Here is a 17,575-nt window from a genome sequence, read left to right as displayed (position 1 = left end):
GTTAGATACCAGTAATGGACTGATCTCCTGCCCCTTCTTAATCCTTTTCGTCCCATGGTCTTAAAGAGACTTGACAACCGTCTATTTTTATCCTGCAAAGTGCCACATTCTTAAGATCCAAACTTAAATACAATTCCCTGAATTCCCTGATAATATCATAAACACACACAAACACACACGCACGCACGCACGCACACACACACACACACACACACACACACACACACACACACACACACACGGGTATATATATATAACACATACGAGGATGTGTACTTAATGTGACCAATAATTGAAGTATGCAATGGGCCCATGTTGAAACACTTTTTAACTGTATGAACTAACGTCGGCCTGTTATTTCAATAAAGGAAGTCATACAAGATATAGTAAAGTGTGGACCAAATAAAACCAACTGGCAAGCTTGAAAGACTAGTTCCTCTGTTATGGAGTTTGCCTCCGGCATGTCATTTATAAAGCTGTGTTTTTGGACAACTAAAATGCCTGTAATGGTCTGTCTTCTGAACATGTGATGGTTAAGCCAATAAATGAACACACATACACAGAGAATATGTCACACAAAAAGTTTTCCAAACCTATTAAAGCTTTGACGCATCAGTAAAGTTATTTTTCTGAGCAGTTTGAATGAGTCAAACCAAAAAAAAAGACCAAAAGTTGATCTGCCCCCTACCTACTCCCTGGGGTACAGTTTACTGGGTCTGGACAAAATGTTTGTGGCGCAAAAGTTGATGCTTGAATTCCCACTCCCTCTGTTTCCCTTAAAGAAGAAAAGGGGGAGGAGAGTTGGAATGAGCACGCTGCCTCCTTCTGCTCTCTTCCTCCGATGTTGAAATTCCTCTCTTATGAGGAACTTCCTGGTTAGTAACCGGCAGCAGTATGGAGATCACAGAGATGTCATTTGTGTGAGAGAGAGAGGAGAGAGGGAGGGTTGGAAAGGCAGCGGTTCGAAGAAGATTTGAGTGAACGAGGAAGGAACTGTCGACCCAAATGAGAAAAAGACAGGAAGGAGACAGTTAAAGCGACCTTGAGTGAGTCTGTAAATGTATCATCATCTGTTTGTAGCCTGATAACATATGATTTAGGCGTGTTGATGGGAAAAAAGTACACAGGCGTTTGAGGAAGCTAAACAAGAAAAGCGTCTCTAGACAGCACAGCACATCATTGTAGTGAATCATTTTTTCGTTCACATTAACATGAGTTTAACTTAACTTAAGTCTTTCATACCAAACGCCCAACCCAGCAAAATGAACAAAACCAACTTCACTTGAAAACAGACCAGAGTCAAAGATGAGGCAGGAAGGGGAAGAGGAGAGACAACAAGCTCGGGTAGGATGATACGCGTTTACAAATGCAACCTCCGGGTCTTCTGGCCTGTTCTCCTCTTTCTGGTGACCATTGCGGTGGTCCTTCACCACTATACACAAACACTGAACTCGGAGCAGAAGTCAGACGTTTCCAGAGACCCACCGGGAGGGGACGGCTGCTGTGATGAAGCAAGCTATTCCATTCTTTTTCTGCTCTTCAAGCTTGTTCTGGCCGGCACGCTGTGTTTCCTCAGCCTCAGGTAGCTACAAACTTTCAATGAACCCCCACAGCGTGTTTGCTTATCCTCCTGCATGTCCTTGAAGACAAACAGATTCAAAGTTTTCATTGGAAGAGTAGCAAACTCTTAAGGAAGCTGCTTTGAAATGTTGACTTTTAAGGAGCACCACATTTATTAATCTTTAAGTAAGGATGTTCCCATTTAACCTCAGTCTGGTTCTTCATCCAGAAAGTTGTTCAGTACGGATATCCTCATTTAGTGATGAATGATCTGTCGTGATAACTGTGTGTGGTAAGGTTAAATACCCGCTGTAAAAGTGCAAGTCAATTTAATTCAAGCTATCACAAAGCATTTCAGCTCTGACTTGGCATAGCATGGAAACATATATTTCATACTTCTTTTTCACTTCCAGGTTCTGTTGCTCCCCCCATCCAAGAAGGGCAGGAAAATTTGCTCGGCTCACGGGCACATTACTGAGAGCAGCAGACACATCTCGGCAGCAGCTTCTGGATGACTACTATAACCGATATGTGCGGCTCTCCCCTCACATGGTGGGCCACAGCAAAGCCAACGTAGCCAAAGTGATCGGAGACCTGATCAGAGCCGGACGCACCTCCACACCCCCTGAATCCGGCCTTTCTCTCCGGGGCGATTTCTTACAGGTGATTCCTTATTTTGCGTTAAGGCTATAGGGCTTGTACAGCAGAATGCATCATGGGATTTTCTGTAAGCAATACTCTGCCACTTTGTGAGGACTTGAGAGAGTCGTAGTGATTTAGAATCCTAATTAACTGCAATATAGCGTAAGGGAGCTGAATGAAAACTTTGTTTTGCCACTTCTTGCAGGTAATTACTAAACAATGACCAAAACTTTGTTACTGCCAATAACCCTCCTATGCTCCTATACTTGTGAAGTCACGATGTACAAGCCCTATAGCAATGTGGTGCCAAAACACAAAGATATCTGCATATCAAAGCAGATGCAAAGCTGTAGGTTTGAGACAGGGTTTAACAAAAATAAAGGTGACTTGTTTTAAAAGAGTGATTTTACATGCACTTTCAGAGCCTGTCGATAGTGGATCAACCTATGATTTACAACTTCTCCTTCTTATGGCCACACATTATCTTGCTTAATAATGTTGAAAATAAATCTATCCTCCATCTAACCACCGACCCAACCTCTACCGCCAGGTGGGTAGCACCTATGAGGAGCACAAGACTGGCTCTCCGGACTGCTTTGACATCCTCGTCCCACTGAGAGTCCCCAGTGGACTGAAGCTCCAGCCCAGGATCATCTGGGGGCCGGAGGTGGGAGAGGGGGCGGAGAAATGTAAGGACCAGAGAGAAACGGATGTGGGTAAGGGTGAAGAGGAAACCAAAGGAGAAGTGAAACATGCATGTTCGGTCCAGAGAAAGAAAAATGACAAGCAGAAAAAACACAAAAGGCCCAAGAGCAGACATGACATACGAGGGGATGATGAGGAGAAGACTGCCCTCAAGCGAGAGTACGAAGACAAGGACAGGGAAGAGGGGGACATGTTGAATACTATTGAGAAGGACACGTGCGGTCCCGTTCCTAAAGGCTGTCTGGAAGTGCCCCTACATGAAGAATGGTTGCGCAGACACCCAGCCTTTGCCAGCACCTTCCTGCGGCCTTGCCCCCAGGAATCCCCATCTGGTCGAGGTGAGAAGGGGAGCAAAGTCCACATGATCATATCGGCTTCGGTTCTCCGCTGGTTCCTTCACACGATGCAGCACTGCCTAGCCTCTGTGCGCTACTCCCACGAGCAGCACTGCAGACTCAGGATCACGCCGTCCGACGACTGTGTAGAGCTGCACCTCACCCAGCAGCCGGACTACATCTGCTGCCATATCTCCACCGTGGTGCGCATGATCCCCGTCTTCCTGCTCAGCAACGGCGTCTACCTTGTCCCGGCCGACGCCGCGGCACTTCCGGGGAGGCGTCGTCACCGGAGAGACCTGTGGACGCTCTTCTTCCCCCAGCACGAGCAGAGGCTGCTGGGGTGGAAGAGGACTCAGCTCCCCCGAGGCTCCTGCCACCTCAAGTGCCTGCAGCTGGTCAAGGCCATCCGGGACCTGGGGGGACAGGCTCTGGACAGCCAGGGGGTGGAGACCTGGGGGGCGGTGCTCTCCTCTTACGTGCTGAAGACCGCCTGGATGCGGCTGCTGCTGAGGATCCCCGCGGAGGCTTGGGAGGAGCGCCACCTGGTGGCCCGCGTGGAAGACCTGATTCAGAGCCTCACCGAGGCCCTCGAGAAGCGATCCATTGCTCATCTGTTTCTGGGAGGCGATGGCGCGGATAGCCTGCCGTCCGAATCGGCGGTGTTCTCTAAACTGGCGAAGGAGACGGTGGAAGGGGGTCAAAGGGCTACGGGTGGAAACCTTTGGGCAGGGATCCCAGCTGCGCATTTAGGTATGGTGTCGGGGCGTCTGGCGTACACGTGGACACACCTCCACAGGCTGATCCGTCTCACTCGACCGCCGGGGAGGTTCGCCGAGCTCGGAGGGCCAGGACACAGACACATTTGGAAGTGAACAAGAACAAAGACAGTGCTATCATATATATGATTCATGTAAACATATAACCATAAGTATAGTTATATCATCAGATTGCCATCATTATGCATGTAGTGACTCAGGAGTTGACAATTCACACGTGTGCCTCTCAGGGCATGCTGCTGGTTGCTATGAAGACAGTGATGTCATGTTACTCTAGTGTCAGGTTTCCCAGTGGATTCTTGCGACACATACGCACAGCTCCATGTGGATATGTATGTGTCTGTTGTCTCTGCACTACACTGCTCTTTTGAACATGGCGTTACCTTCACAGTATGTGTCACAGCTTATGTCCAGGGATACAGAGATACTATACCATCAGACAGTGGAAAGGTTATCGGTTTACCCTTCGGGGACAGCCTACACAAAACCGTAGACATGTAAAACGTATTAACTTAGACAGATGCGTACGTATATCAATAGACACAAATCTCATTCAAATGTACCAACACGGACACATTGAATCACGACTTTACTATATGACACGCAAGGCATGCTAAACATTAATAGACAAACCGTAAATATAAACGTATTGTTTGTGATATTAATAATATATTTAATAATTAATTAATAATAATAATACAATTGATTCTAGTCCAAGATTTATATTGCATATGTAAATACTGTGCATGATTTTTCTGTTACTGTTTTATATTATTTAAAAAGATGTGTTTAGACTTTTACATGGCTTTTCTCAGCTAAGAATAAAAGCATACTGGTTATGGTATATTTGGCTAATCTGAAAATCTGTGTCATGATACTAGGTATCAATAGTTCTAGGACGAGTTACGCAGAGAACCGGCTGCTCAAAAGTTATTTCAATTACTTTCTTATCTATGGTTCTTCCAATAATCAAGATAAGGTTGAAAACCATTTATCCCTTCAAAGAGGCAAGAACTGCAAGGGAACCCCAGAATCAGTTAAAAATCTATATTTTTACCAGAACTTTGTACTAAATGATGCTTACAGAGATGACCTAGATCAGGGAGATGAGCAGGGTTCTTAAGGATTATCAGAAAAGGATTTGTAAAGCATGTAAAATATTTTGTTCACATGAAAAAACTCTAAAGAGACAGCATGACAGCGTCTTATCAACACATCAGCTGAGGACTGTAAGAAAGCATATGACTCCTTTTGTGGTTCCTCAGCCCTATCACACACACGCACACACACACACACACACACACACACACACACACACACACACACACACACACACACACACACACACACACACACATACACAAAAACGATACTTCTTTATCATTTGAAATTTATTCATCAGAAATATATGAACATAAAATAAAAAAAATAGACTTTCATGCAGTACATTTGTATCCTTGTTATTCATAAGTACAACTGTAGTGTACATGCTACCTGGAAAAAAAACTATTTTGTAACTCTGATCAACTGGTATTCTTCCCTTGACAAATTCAGAAATACATGAACTGTGTATGGATTTCTATGCATACACTGTGTATGAATTTCTATACAGATTAAATTAGCTTCATCAGCACGTGTTGTTCCATTATACAACATACACCATGCACGGCTCATGGAAAGTGCAAGTTCTGTGTGTTCCCAGCTTATGGTGCATGCAAACCTATACCAGGCAGCCAGATTGTCTCCCATGATGGCAGTCATTCATGAGAGAGAGTGGGAGAGAGAGGGAGAGAGAGAGATAGAGAGGGAGAGAGAGAGAGATGGGTGGGGTTGAAGAGGGAAAGAGTGACGGGAGCTGGAATAGATGTGTGAGAGAGAGTGGTGAGATCATGCTGCCATTTATTTAAAGGAAGTACACCAGATGAGGAAAAAAAAAAGCCTGAAAGGAAAGGAATGGATCTTTCTGGATCAAAGTGATAGGAAGCTGGGGGGAGGCATGGCTGAGTGTGTTACCATGAGAGCAGAGAGGTGAGCATCGGAGACCTGGAGAAAGGGACACAATGGCGTACACACAGGTAGGCTCCCACTACAGTCCGAACACAATGTAAACTGGAGGCTCAATCTACTATAGGCTGGGCTCTACTTCTGGGCGGTGGTTCCCGTCTTGCTCTCTTCTGCGGACACCTGTTGTTGTGCAGAGAACAGCCGCAACCATCCCTTGGGCTTCTCTACCGTTCTCCTCTTCCCCAGCGGTAGATTCTATTTAAATGTTGTACTCACTCCATGCTGCTCTTCTCTGTATGTTTTCCCCATTGCATTTTCTTAAAGGTGTTTCAATGGTGTGAAGAAGTGAAGCCATGCTTTGTTCTTAATATATATAATTTTTTTGTGTGTGTCACTGTTTAGGTTGTTGTAAGTAATGTCAAGGGGAGCTTTTAAACGTATGAGATATGGTACAGTATTCTCTTGGAAAAAGCAAGTAATTTAACATTATTAGTATTTATTCTCCACATGTGGCTACGTCACAGACCTGCTGTAGTACATGTATCAAGCTCTGTCCATGTACTGGGTTCACCTGTTGCATGTCTCCTCCTCACCACATTGCTGAAAGGGTCCATTCATTCTCATCACTTGTATTTTACTTACTTTACATAAATGTAACAAAATGACATCAGAACAGCACTTGATACCTTAATTGCAATAAAGCAGAACATTTGAATTGTGTAGCATGTACGTCTTAAGGGAAAAAGCTTATGTGTGGTTATATCTTACATCTTTGTTGCATGCATGTTTTTCAAGGCTATTTAAAGGCTTTTCTGTTTACGTGTGTGTCTATTGACATGCATGATTGCATGTCCCGCCCTGCCTAATAGTTATTCTCAGTAGATTATTGTATGACGTGGGTGCCAACTCCTCTACCCATGTCCCGCCTTTCTGCTGTCCTCTTCATATCTCTGTCTCTCCCTCCCTCTCACCCCCCATCACCTGCTGGAGTAATTCTGCCTTGATCCTGTCTTTTCGCCCACCTTCCTCACTCTGAGCATCCTTGAGTCTGTTTCTCTGTTATCTCTCTGTCTCTCTCAAGCTCTGACTGCATTAGTTCTGGGTGGGCAGGGCATAGAAGCCAGTCCTGTTGCTATGGCTACAGCCACAGCTAATTGCTAGAGCAACATTACGACAAAGGTCGGGATGGGGCATTCAGAGTGTGAGGAGCAAGGGAGAGGGATGCTTGAGGAGAGTAGAGAAGAGAAGTTTAGAGGATAATGACACAAAAAAACACATAAAGGTTGTCCCTCTTTTATGTCCTCTTGGTGCAATGCAGGGACAGACAGATAGAAACGTTCAACTTGAACCAACGCCCAATTCGTAGAAGTACATTCAAAGGATTATCAACTAAATGTTCATTTACATTTGGCAGACGCTCTTCTGTAAAGCGACTTACATATACATGTATTTACTTTCTTATATATGTCGGAGTCAACCATACAAGTATTACACATACATACACACATATATTCACACATATGCGGCTGAGTCAACCAAGCAAGTCGACAACCAGTTCGTCGGGAGCTAGTTAGGGTTCGGTGTTTTGTTCAGGGGCACCTCGACAAAAAAATACAGCTCTCCCCCCCAAAAAAATTCTGGGTGGATTATTTTTTGTCAAGACATTAGGTCAGCGTCACTCGATGTGTGTTAGGTAAAGCTGCTAAACAATTTTCTCTCATCTCCTCTTCATTCCCATGATCCTCTGCTTCACATCGCCTGTGTGAAAAAGGACAGTGGGAACCCAACGAGGTACAGAGCAAACAATAAAAATATTGCACAAGTCTAACCTCTACCATTAGAGGAGTTATGGGCTAAAGCTTGACAATACAAGCATATCCAAAAACATGGATACATGCAACATCCGTTTGAGTGTGTGTCTGTGTGTGTGTGTGTGTGCTTTTTTGAAAGTTAAATTATGAAGTATGGAAGAACATGGTTATTGCCATGTTCTTCCATAGAACATGGCGATGGTAAACGTAACGGTTAACGTAAATGTATTGTCCACTCTTTACTATGGTACGATCATGTTTTTTAACAAATTGACCAGTTTTTCCGATCTATCAATTGTTAGCTCAATATGTTCTGACTGCAGTCCATAATCCAGAAGCAGATACTTTTCAGTTTATTACAATACCTCCGTTTCTATCAAGCTTTGGCATCTACCACTTTGATGACGTCTATGAGACGTATTTCAAAATTATAGTTAAGTTAATAAGGCACTCACATATATATATATTTTTATTTTTTTTCTAATTTGTGAAATTGTTCAAATTTACAGTTTTTCTCAGTCGCTTTGGTACATTTCTCAGATCAGAATTAAAATTCTAAAAACTACCTTTTCAATCTTCATATCAATGTGTCACTTGTGCACATCAAAAAAGCAGCTTCTAATTTCTTTGAACAAGTTGCAAATGCTTTGGTACATTCATGAAAATTATTATGTATAATTCTCTCCTCTTTCCTACATTATCAATTGCTTATGTCATGTTGATCAAAATGTATTGTAATGGGTCTCAATTGAATAGTCTCACACCCACAACATTTAGGCATTAGTTCATTGCATAAGTCTTTACATGCAAAATGGTTTAACAAGTTGTCATAATATGTCAAGCATATTTCTATACATTTCCATTAGACATTCTTTCTAAATCTGTCTTGAATTGGTAACTTGCTACCAGGTGAATCTTGACTTTCTCTAAAGAAGGGAAATGTGTGAAATAGTTTTAGTTTACTGAAATAGATCAAAGGTGCATCTCATGAACCATGAACTGGCAAGTATACATATAGCTGGAGCACAACACAATCTTACATTGTCTGACAATGAAAGGACAAGGAATTGGACGGGGTCAACAGCCAGAGAGAAGAAGAAGAGGAAGAGGAGTGAGGCTGCGTGAGAATGAGAATTTCTGGCCAAACAGACAGGAACGTCAGGAGGTTTAGGAAGACTGCACTGTAATTCCCACAGCAATGGATTTACACTTTACGCTAAGGAGATTGTCCTTTGTTCACATTTCTAGCAATGACATGGTCTTTCAACAAATTACAGTACAAACAGTCAAAGTGTAAATGTGAATCTTGTCCAGTCTCTTGCAATCAATCTCCCACATACACTAAGGTGTAACTTACAATTTACAATAATTGTCTTCAAAACTTTAGCCACAGTTTACATCAGGACATCCCTCCAGAGTACACTGTTATATTGCCAGCACGACTAAGCAATCAGACTGTCTTATCCGTACACAATGACACAAGGACTTGTCATTCTGATGGCATTGACATGTTCATTGACACAGATATTTACTTTTGAGAGATGAACTAAGGATTTTTAGCAAGAGGCTGGCTTTTGCAGGTTATCCATGGTCTTTTGCTATTTGTACGAATTGTTTTGAGAAATGCACTTACTGTTTTGCAAATGTTGAGGATGATTCGAAAAATGTACCAAAGCGAATGAGAAAAACTGTAACACTTTGATAAATATATATCGATGGAACCAAGCCGAATAGCTTGTGTTTCTGTACCACTTTAACCACCTCACGAAGAGTCACGGATTCGTTTATACGACACGGAACATGTGTGTCCCCCCAATGCAGGGACTGTTGCCCACGCTGTCAGGCTGTCTCTGGTGCCGCTGGGCCTGTCACTCCTGTCTGTTGAGGTGCTGGGAGCAGGCCTGCAACTCCTCCAGTGATGAGGAGGTGGAGATCCTAGGGCCCTTCCCTGCCCAGACCCCCGCCTGGCTGTGAGTCTCAAGGCCCTGCGGTCTTATCGGTCTATATAACTGCCTGCTTGTATTTCTATATAATGAGAGAGAGAGAGAGAGAGAGAGAGAGAGGCTGAGAGAGGAAGAGAGAGAGAGACTGAGAGAGAGAAAGGGAGAGAGAGAGAGACTGAGAGAGGGAGAGAGGGAGAGAGAGAGACTGAGAGAGGGAGAGAGAGAGAGAAAGAGAGAGAGAGAGAGAGACTGAGAGAGAGAGAGGGAGAGAGAGAGACTGAGAGAGAGAGAGAGAGAGAGAGAGAGAGAGAGACTGAGAGAGGGAGAGAGAGAGAGACTGAGAGTGGGAGAGAGAGAGAGAGAGAGAGAACGACAGACAGACAGACAGACAGACAGACAGATCCATATTATACATATAATAAATATACTGTTTTCCCTAGAATGAATCCGTGCAACATGGACTTTACACTTGAAAATACAATGGATAGCCTGGTCCCAAAGCACAACAATCCCACCCTGACAGACTCCATCTCTGAGATGTCCATCTCTACCTTCAGCTCCACCCAACAGCTCTCTGGTGAGTTAGCCATGGGTTAGTAGAGTCAAGCAGTATAGTTTTTACTTGATCTAATTATGCATCTCTTGCAAAGACAAACTGTACTGACTTCCAATTGCAAAAGAACTACAAGGTTATGACTTAATACACTTTGCATAATTGAACATCTCCGTCATCTTAATGATTGCTTTCAAACAAAAAAGATACAATCACCAATGTGTGTACATGCCCATGGAGTGTTTTTAAGTAATGGTCTGACCAAGGTGGTTCACCGGGAGATTCAGACCAAACCCATACTATACTTTCAGCAATTGGAGGTTACAGCTGGTGGGGCTTCGCCTTATGGGCTAAGGTGAAGCTGCGAGCAGAGCCCGATCAATGTACTCCTGCTGGACCCACGTCACAAAGACCTAAGTCTCAGGGCACATCAGACTCAATAAGCAGAGGATGTACTAAACGCAAAAGCTAAATAAAAACTCTGAATTCTCCAAAGAACAGGTAAAGTGATGATCAAGAGAAAATAGCAAGCCTGTAACATCTGACTCTACCCCTATTTCATAGAATTCATGAAAAATGGGCGATCCATAGCAACAAGGCTTCTCCAACGTCCGCTATACCGGGGGCCGGAGCTAGGAAAACCCAAGCCGTCAACTAAGACAAGCAACAAGGCCGCTCATGCAGCTGCTCCCAACGAGAGGCGTTAGGAGGCACTCTCTGGAAGGCCCAAAAAGGGAAAGAGCAGCTAATTTGTCTCAAGAAAGCCACGAAGAAGCACTAGATTCTAGAATAAGGCCAATAACCGGTCCCTCTTAAACCCAACGTAACGCTGGGACACTAGCATGAAGCGGCGCCTAGACGAGGTAGCCTTCATGAAATAGACAGCGACAAAGAACAGCCAAGAAGCTCTAGCTTGCCGGTGAACACCCTGTGTGTGTAGTAGCAACAAACAAATGTGACGATGGAATAAAAGCGGACACAAGCACACATAACACTCTCAATAAACGCAAAGCATATAAGAGACATCATAATTAATGGGTGAGGACATGTTATTAACAATGTCGCGTCTGCCCGCGTGGGAAGATCCTGAGGGCTGAGAGAGAACCACCACCTGCAGTGGGTGTTCTCTCCGGACGCTAAAAGGTTCCCCTTAGCCGTCAGCCGCCACTGACGCGCTGTCTGTTCTGATCATGACCTTGCCGGCTGCCCACCAGGTGAGATAAATGTGAAAGCACTTTCCTCAGCTTGGCGAGCTCTAGCACATTTATGTGGGCAGTGAGGAGCAGCGGCCGCCGAGTGGAAGAGGCATGACCAAACTCTGGAGGGCTGGATTCTGACATTTCCATTCACACATACTACCCCTCCAGGTATAATCCAGAGAATTTCCAGTATGCAGTGCCTAATAGGCCTTTCACACATGCACTTGTGCAGAATCGGGTCCTGGGATGGTCCCCAGTTGCCCATTAACAGATGCAACACACAGCAGGAGATAAGCCGCATCAGAAGTGTTCACACATATCAGAGATACTCCTGATACTTTAGGCGAGGGGGGGCGCCTGGATAGAGCATATAAGGACAACGGACGTCGCAGTGCGCAATATCCACAAATCGATTATTCTGCATATTTAATCAATTTGTTCCAAATCTTTCACTCCCCACAAAAAACCCTCAATCTGCATAGAATCAAGACAGACAACAAGCCTGTTTTGTATCCCCCATACAGAAACCAGCATGCAGGTTCAAATATTAGTTGCCTTCCTAAAGATGTATACTTAAAGCCTATGTCTTTTTTTTGGGCTTAATATGGATTATTGCACACAAGTCACGTGTAAATCCTGACCAGGCAAAAATTTAATTTACACCCACACCTTCTTCATTCGAGCTTCGGCTCTTGTCTTACTTCCGTTTTCCAGAAGACCAGAAGCCAAGCGCTCTCATGGTGAATGTCAAACCCATGGAGTTCTGGGCCACAGGACCTCGGAAGGAGGCGGTCCAGCCTTCCCGCAGGTCCCAGAGCCCTCCAAGTCAGTACTTCGACAAACTGGAGCCCTGCCTCTATTCTGACAAGGCCAGCTGTGATGACGTGGACTTGCTGACAGATGAGGAGATCCTCCGACGGTACCAGCTGGGCATGCTCCATTTCAGCACACAGTAAGCATCACCATAACAACCTGATCAAATTGTTTGGAATAAGTTACAGAAAGCATTTCAGATTGACTCCCAATCACATTTATTTTTTGGTCGATCATTTTTTCAGTATGTAATAGAGCAGTGATTCTCAAACCTTTTCTACAAGTGTACTGCCTCTAAGATATTTTTTCAGCTGAGCACCCCCTTCACCGGCACAAAAAGTACCCCCAGGGGTGCGCGTACCCCCATTTGAGAACCACTGTAATAGAAAATAGCAAATAACGACTTTAAAATGTTGAGATAAGATATTTGACTGATTATGCTTTGTTATGCTTTGTGTTCCACCCGACCAGATACGACCTCATCAACAGGCACTTGGGTGTGCGGGTCATCGAGGCTCGTGACCTTACCCCTCCACTGAGTTGTGATGGCACTCGGCAGGACGCTGTCCACTCCAACCCCTACGTCAAGTTGAGCCTGTTGCCGGACCACAAAAACTCTCGCCAGACCGGGGTGAAGAGGAAGACTCAGAATCCAGTGTTTGAGGAGCGTTTCACCTTTGACATGCCCTTCCTGGAAGCCCAGAGGAGAACACTGTTGCTGTCTGTGGTGGATTTTGACAAGTTCTCCCGACACTGTGTCATAGGGAAGGTGGCACTGCCTCTAAGTGATGTGGACCTGGTCAAAGGGGGGCATTGGTGGAGGGCCCTGGTTCCCAGCTCACAGGTATGGTATGCCCACACCCATACATGCAGAGGTATGGTAACAATGTACAACAAAGATATAGCCATTATTATTATTGAAGTCTATGATTAATATAGACTGGATTTAACCGGTATTCGAGGGATGCTCCATGAACCATCTCCAGAGTGCAAGCTTCTTTCCCTTGTATCTCTGAATAATAATACATCACTAATAAACTGATAAACCGAAACAACGATACCACAGAAGATAAAAATTAAGTTTCATCAGCAACTCACAAGAGCCATGCGATCCACAAAGTCTCAAATCTTTTCGGATTGGGGTACACACAATGTGAATTGTCTCCTGCGTTTCTACACATAATAAGGTCTAATGAAAACTTCAGAAAATTGGACCCCGATCGGAAACCAAGCCAGTGGAGGTCCGTGACTGTCCCGGTCCAAATTATAACTAACATTTAATTGAATTGGCTCAACAGCTACACACAGCATTGTGGGAGAGCCAGGGAAGAGAGTACCAGAGAGGAAAAGACAAAGCCATGCTTTTCAGTAAAACAACGTGCTTGCATTTTGGAGAAGTAGTAGTATTTATTTGCTTGAAAAGATTTATTTTAATTACAATTGTCAACATATTTTGCTATGCGACTTAAAAGCACAAACCGAGTTAGCCAAACAGTTTAAAGGTAACCGGATGGAATAAGAAAGTTACCTCCTAGCTGTTGAGAGTTCAAGAACCTTCTTGGCTGTTCTTCAAGTTGTGACACTGGACGTGTAGGCAGTAGTAGCTTAACCAGCCAGCAGGGAGGAGAGAGAGAGACAGCCGAGCAGCAGGGGAGAGATGAGACAGAGAGAGACCCTTGCTGAACTCTGACCTGAGTTGAACAAAATTTTTTTAAAAATCCATTTTAGACCCTTCTGTCAACCTAGTCAGTGACTTTGATATTATGTTTTGAGGTCAACAAAGGCCACACAATGATCAGAGTTCCATAAAGAATCATTAGAACGAGTGACTCCTTCTCATGTTTTTTTTTTGTTGTAGAATGAAGTGGAACTAGGGGAGCTGCTGCTGTCTCTGACCTACCTGCCGAGTGCAGGAAGGCTCAACGTGGACATCGTCAAGGCCAAGCAGCTGCTGCAGACAGACATGTGCCAGGGCTCAGGTGCGTCCCTGCCTGTTTTCAGTTACATCCTGGTGTTGATTTGCAACATCTAAACACTTCAATTCAAAACAAGGCAGCGAGTAAACAGGCACATCTTGTTTTTATTTTGGACCAAACATGATCTTGTTTATTCATTTGCATGTATACTGAATGGGTGTAACATAGATATCTAAACATTTGCTGATTGGACGTAATTATTCCTCCCTCCCACCGAAAGCCCCCAAGACCCGATTCCGGAAGACATTGCAAATGACCGGGAACCCGGTATCTCCAGTGGCTGAAGGGGGGCCTGGAAGAGGGTTTTCCCTCTGCATGTAAACATACTGATCGATCGATTGTCCGATATGAAAGATATTATTTGGACAGTTAAAAACATGGACATAGTGTCTATTTTCATAGCAGTAGGATGGAGATGGAATTCGTTAAATCCATAGAGAAATTGACCAAGACAGTATTTAAACATTAAACATATGGCTCTCCTCCCAGATCCCTTTGTGAAGGTGCAGTTGGTGGCAGGGTTGAAGTTGGTGAAGACCAAGAAGACTTGCTGTATGCGTGGGACCATTGACCCCTTCTACAACGAGTCCTTCAGCTTCCATGTCTCACGAGAGGACCTGAGGGAAGCCAGCCTCGTCTTCACTGGTAAGGGGTAGCAAGTGTTTGGGGGTGGGGGGGAGAAGGTCAGATGGGCTCTTTGTGGAGAGCCTCTCCTCCTCCCAACGCCAAACTTATCCCTGGCCGTCATCGTACTGACAGACGGATCGAGCAGAGGGCTGTGGAATGTTTTCCTCTCAATGATTGTTCCTTCTTGCCTATTTGAGAGTTTTACTTGTAGGAAGGGTCATCAATGCTCACTTGGTTATGATTACATCATTGTGATTAAGTTATTGTGATTAAAACAATATAAAAGTATTGTTTATGTTAATATCTCCTGAAGCTAAATGTATTTAAATGGTTTAATGCTTTTGATAGAAAGAAGGTTGCTACTCTACTTGACTCCTAATTTTTCCCATCCAAAAGTGTGCTCACTACTTCTCCCTCTTTCACATCATTTCTTGTTCCCTGCTCTAGTGTACGGCCACAACATGAAGAGCAGCAATGACTTTGTGGGCCGCATCGTGATTGGTCAGTTCTCCACCGGCCCCCCCGAGACGTCCCACTGGCGCCGACTACTGACCTCCCAGCGGACCCCCGTGGAGCAGTGGCACAGCCTGCGCTCCCGGGCCGAGTGCGACCGGGTCTCCCCTGCCTCCCTGGAGGTCCACTGATGGAGGGGGGTGTTGGAGCAGCCTGCGCTCCCGGGCCGAGTGCCACCGTGTCTCCCCTGCCTCCCTGGGGGTCGTCTGATGGCGGGTCGGGATTGGAGCAGCTGCCCAAACATTGGATTACTGACAAGCTTGAATTTTTGTGTGGTTTCAGTGTTGCAAACTGAAAGGTTCTTTGAGGTTTCTGTGGTGCACACTGAGTGGTGAAATACAGATGAGCAAGTTCCTATCGACACAAATAACCAATGTACAATAAATACACTTATATGTTACAGAATAGTCGTATGATTGTCTGAGTAACAAAGAGCAAATAATGAACATGTATTTGTTGATATTTGTTCTGCATAACAGAACAAATGTCTACCTAAGATCTAAATCCAAATCTTGTTCATATTTCTACCCTTGAGGGTGAAAACGTTGGCCTCTATAATCTAGCCTTCCCCAGTGCTTAAGTGTTTTGTCCCAGTGTGAGTCATGCAACTCATTACAGTTAAACTATCATATGAACTGTCCAAATCATATTCAAATGTTTCAATTATTGCTAGTACAGCTGACATTGATATTGCCAACATTAAAGTTAACATCTACCACTGTATATACTTGAGTTAGCGTGCAAGGTGAGTTGGCATAAGAAGGGAAGAAGAAACAGGAATTATTGTTAAGGATTTACATGTGATTTCCTTCAATAGAAGAAGAAATACTTATTTTGTATGAAAACATTTTTATAAAATGAAAATATATACATGTTTTTGTCAAAAATGTCAGAGTAATTTCCTCCAACTTTTTGCTGTAATTTTGTCTCTGCTTTAAGTCTATATCTGTCTTGTCAATATACTGTATATTCAACAATATGTCTAAATACATGTGTACTTATTGTAGTATCTGTGTCTATTTCTTAATGTAGTCATCTTGCTAGATTGTGTATAGCGCAGAGAGTATTCTTTAACTGTATATACAATGTATGCAAACACCTTTATTTCACTTGAATTAATAGAATCCGTCAATATGAATGTATGTTCACTCTGTCAAATCGTCGGGCCGTCGCAAGACCTAAGGCAATAGTGTCTGTGTTTTCAGTCTTCATTGTTCAGTCAATTATTGTTACAATATTGTTCCAAGAATGTACACAATTATGCAAATCCTCGTTTGGTCGCACACAAAACATTCATAGGCGTTCAAAGACTCAAATTACATGTCAACAGGTTATAAGTTATAGCATTGCTTGATATTAGTATGTTTCGCAATAATACTGTGGTAAGATACAAAATAAATAATTCACTCAATTTCTTTTTTGTGTTGTACTCTGAAACTGTCAAGATATAAGCCAGCCAATATAGAATAACTCATGGAAAATAGCTTTTTATTGTATCTAGTTAACAGAATCATTGTAAAAAATCATTAGAAACACTGATGACTTATTCATGTCCAATGCAAAAGAAGGGTACCAATTCTATCCAATTTCGAATTCCAATGGCCTTCGAAGCCTCACCTGGCCCACCAAAGCAATTGACAAGCTGGAATTATTGCCTTGGTAATAGAACAAACCAAAATACAGTTTTTAAAGTCCTCAGCTTGTAGGGTATCATGTTTGTTTGATAGATGTCAGAAGAGCTTTCACAGACCTATTTACCAGGGGTCATGGCTGAAGTCCTATATCTCAGCAATAAAAGGACTATTAAAACAGGCATCTCTGGAGATGTACTTTTAGAGGGATGGTAGATCCCTCTAAAGGCTATTTCACAGTTTATATTTGAAAAGGGTGACGGTAAATATTATGCAATATAGCTAGTTATTTGTTATTAAAGGTTTAATATAATGCCACAAGGTGCGAGTTTGATTAGCATTATAAGCCGTTTGAAAATCAGCCTTTTTCTGTGTTTTAGTGACATCACAAGTGGGAGTGTCCACCTCGATATATGATGGATAGCTAAGCAACATTTGCTACAGTCCACTGGGTAGGCTGGTAAAATGGTCAACCAAGCATACA

At 43.6% G+C, this 17,575-nt stretch overlaps 2 protein-coding genes across 2 annotated transcripts; both read left to right on the top strand.

The window, feature by feature from the left end:
- Positions 1–939: 939 nt before the first annotated feature.
- itpripl2 (ITPRIP like 2) lies at positions 940–4,981 on the top strand. The gene is made up of 3 exons (XM_079745871.1): positions 940–1,582; positions 1,974–2,223; positions 2,753–4,981. Exons 1-3 carry the CDS (start codon positions 1,350–1,352, stop codon positions 4,115–4,117), a joined length of 1,848 nt encoding a protein of 615 aa, XP_079601997.1. The 5' UTR covers positions 940–1,349; the 3' UTR covers positions 4,118–4,981.
- Positions 4,982–6,017: 1,036 nt separating this feature from the next.
- Positions 6,018–15,591, top strand: syt17 (synaptotagmin XVII; the record flags this gene model as incomplete). The annotated part of the gene is given in 10 exon segments (XM_079745939.1): positions 6,018–6,050; positions 6,054–6,059; positions 6,061–6,096; positions 9,658–9,806; positions 10,220–10,356; positions 12,246–12,483; positions 12,816–13,188; positions 14,203–14,323; positions 14,810–14,965; positions 15,395–15,591. Coding segments are annotated over 10 exon segments (1,446 nt in total).
- Positions 15,592–17,575: the final 1,984 nt, after the last annotated feature.

This window comes from Pollachius pollachius (assembly GCF_949987615.1).
Source record: "Pollachius pollachius genome assembly, chromosome: 11".
NCBI classification, from domain to species: Eukaryota; Metazoa; Chordata; class Actinopteri; order Gadiformes; family Gadidae; genus Pollachius; species Pollachius pollachius.
Note: the sequence above shows the minus strand (reverse complement) of the source record. Positions and strands in the feature narration are given on the sequence as shown.

Excerpts from the sequence above, each read along its gene's own strand:
- itpripl2 (XM_079745871.1), top strand. The coding sequence starts at position 1,350 with ATGATACGCGTTTACAAATGCAACCTCCGGGTCTTCTGGCCTGTTCTC. Across the intron at positions 1,583-1,973 it reads CTGTGTTTCCTCAGCCTCAG|GTTCTGTTGCTCCCCCCATC; the intron begins GTAGCTACAAAC and ends TTTCACTTCCAG. Across the intron at positions 2,224-2,752 it reads TCCGGGGCGATTTCTTACAG|GTGGGTAGCACCTATGAGGA; the intron begins GTGATTCCTTAT and ends CTCTACCGCCAG.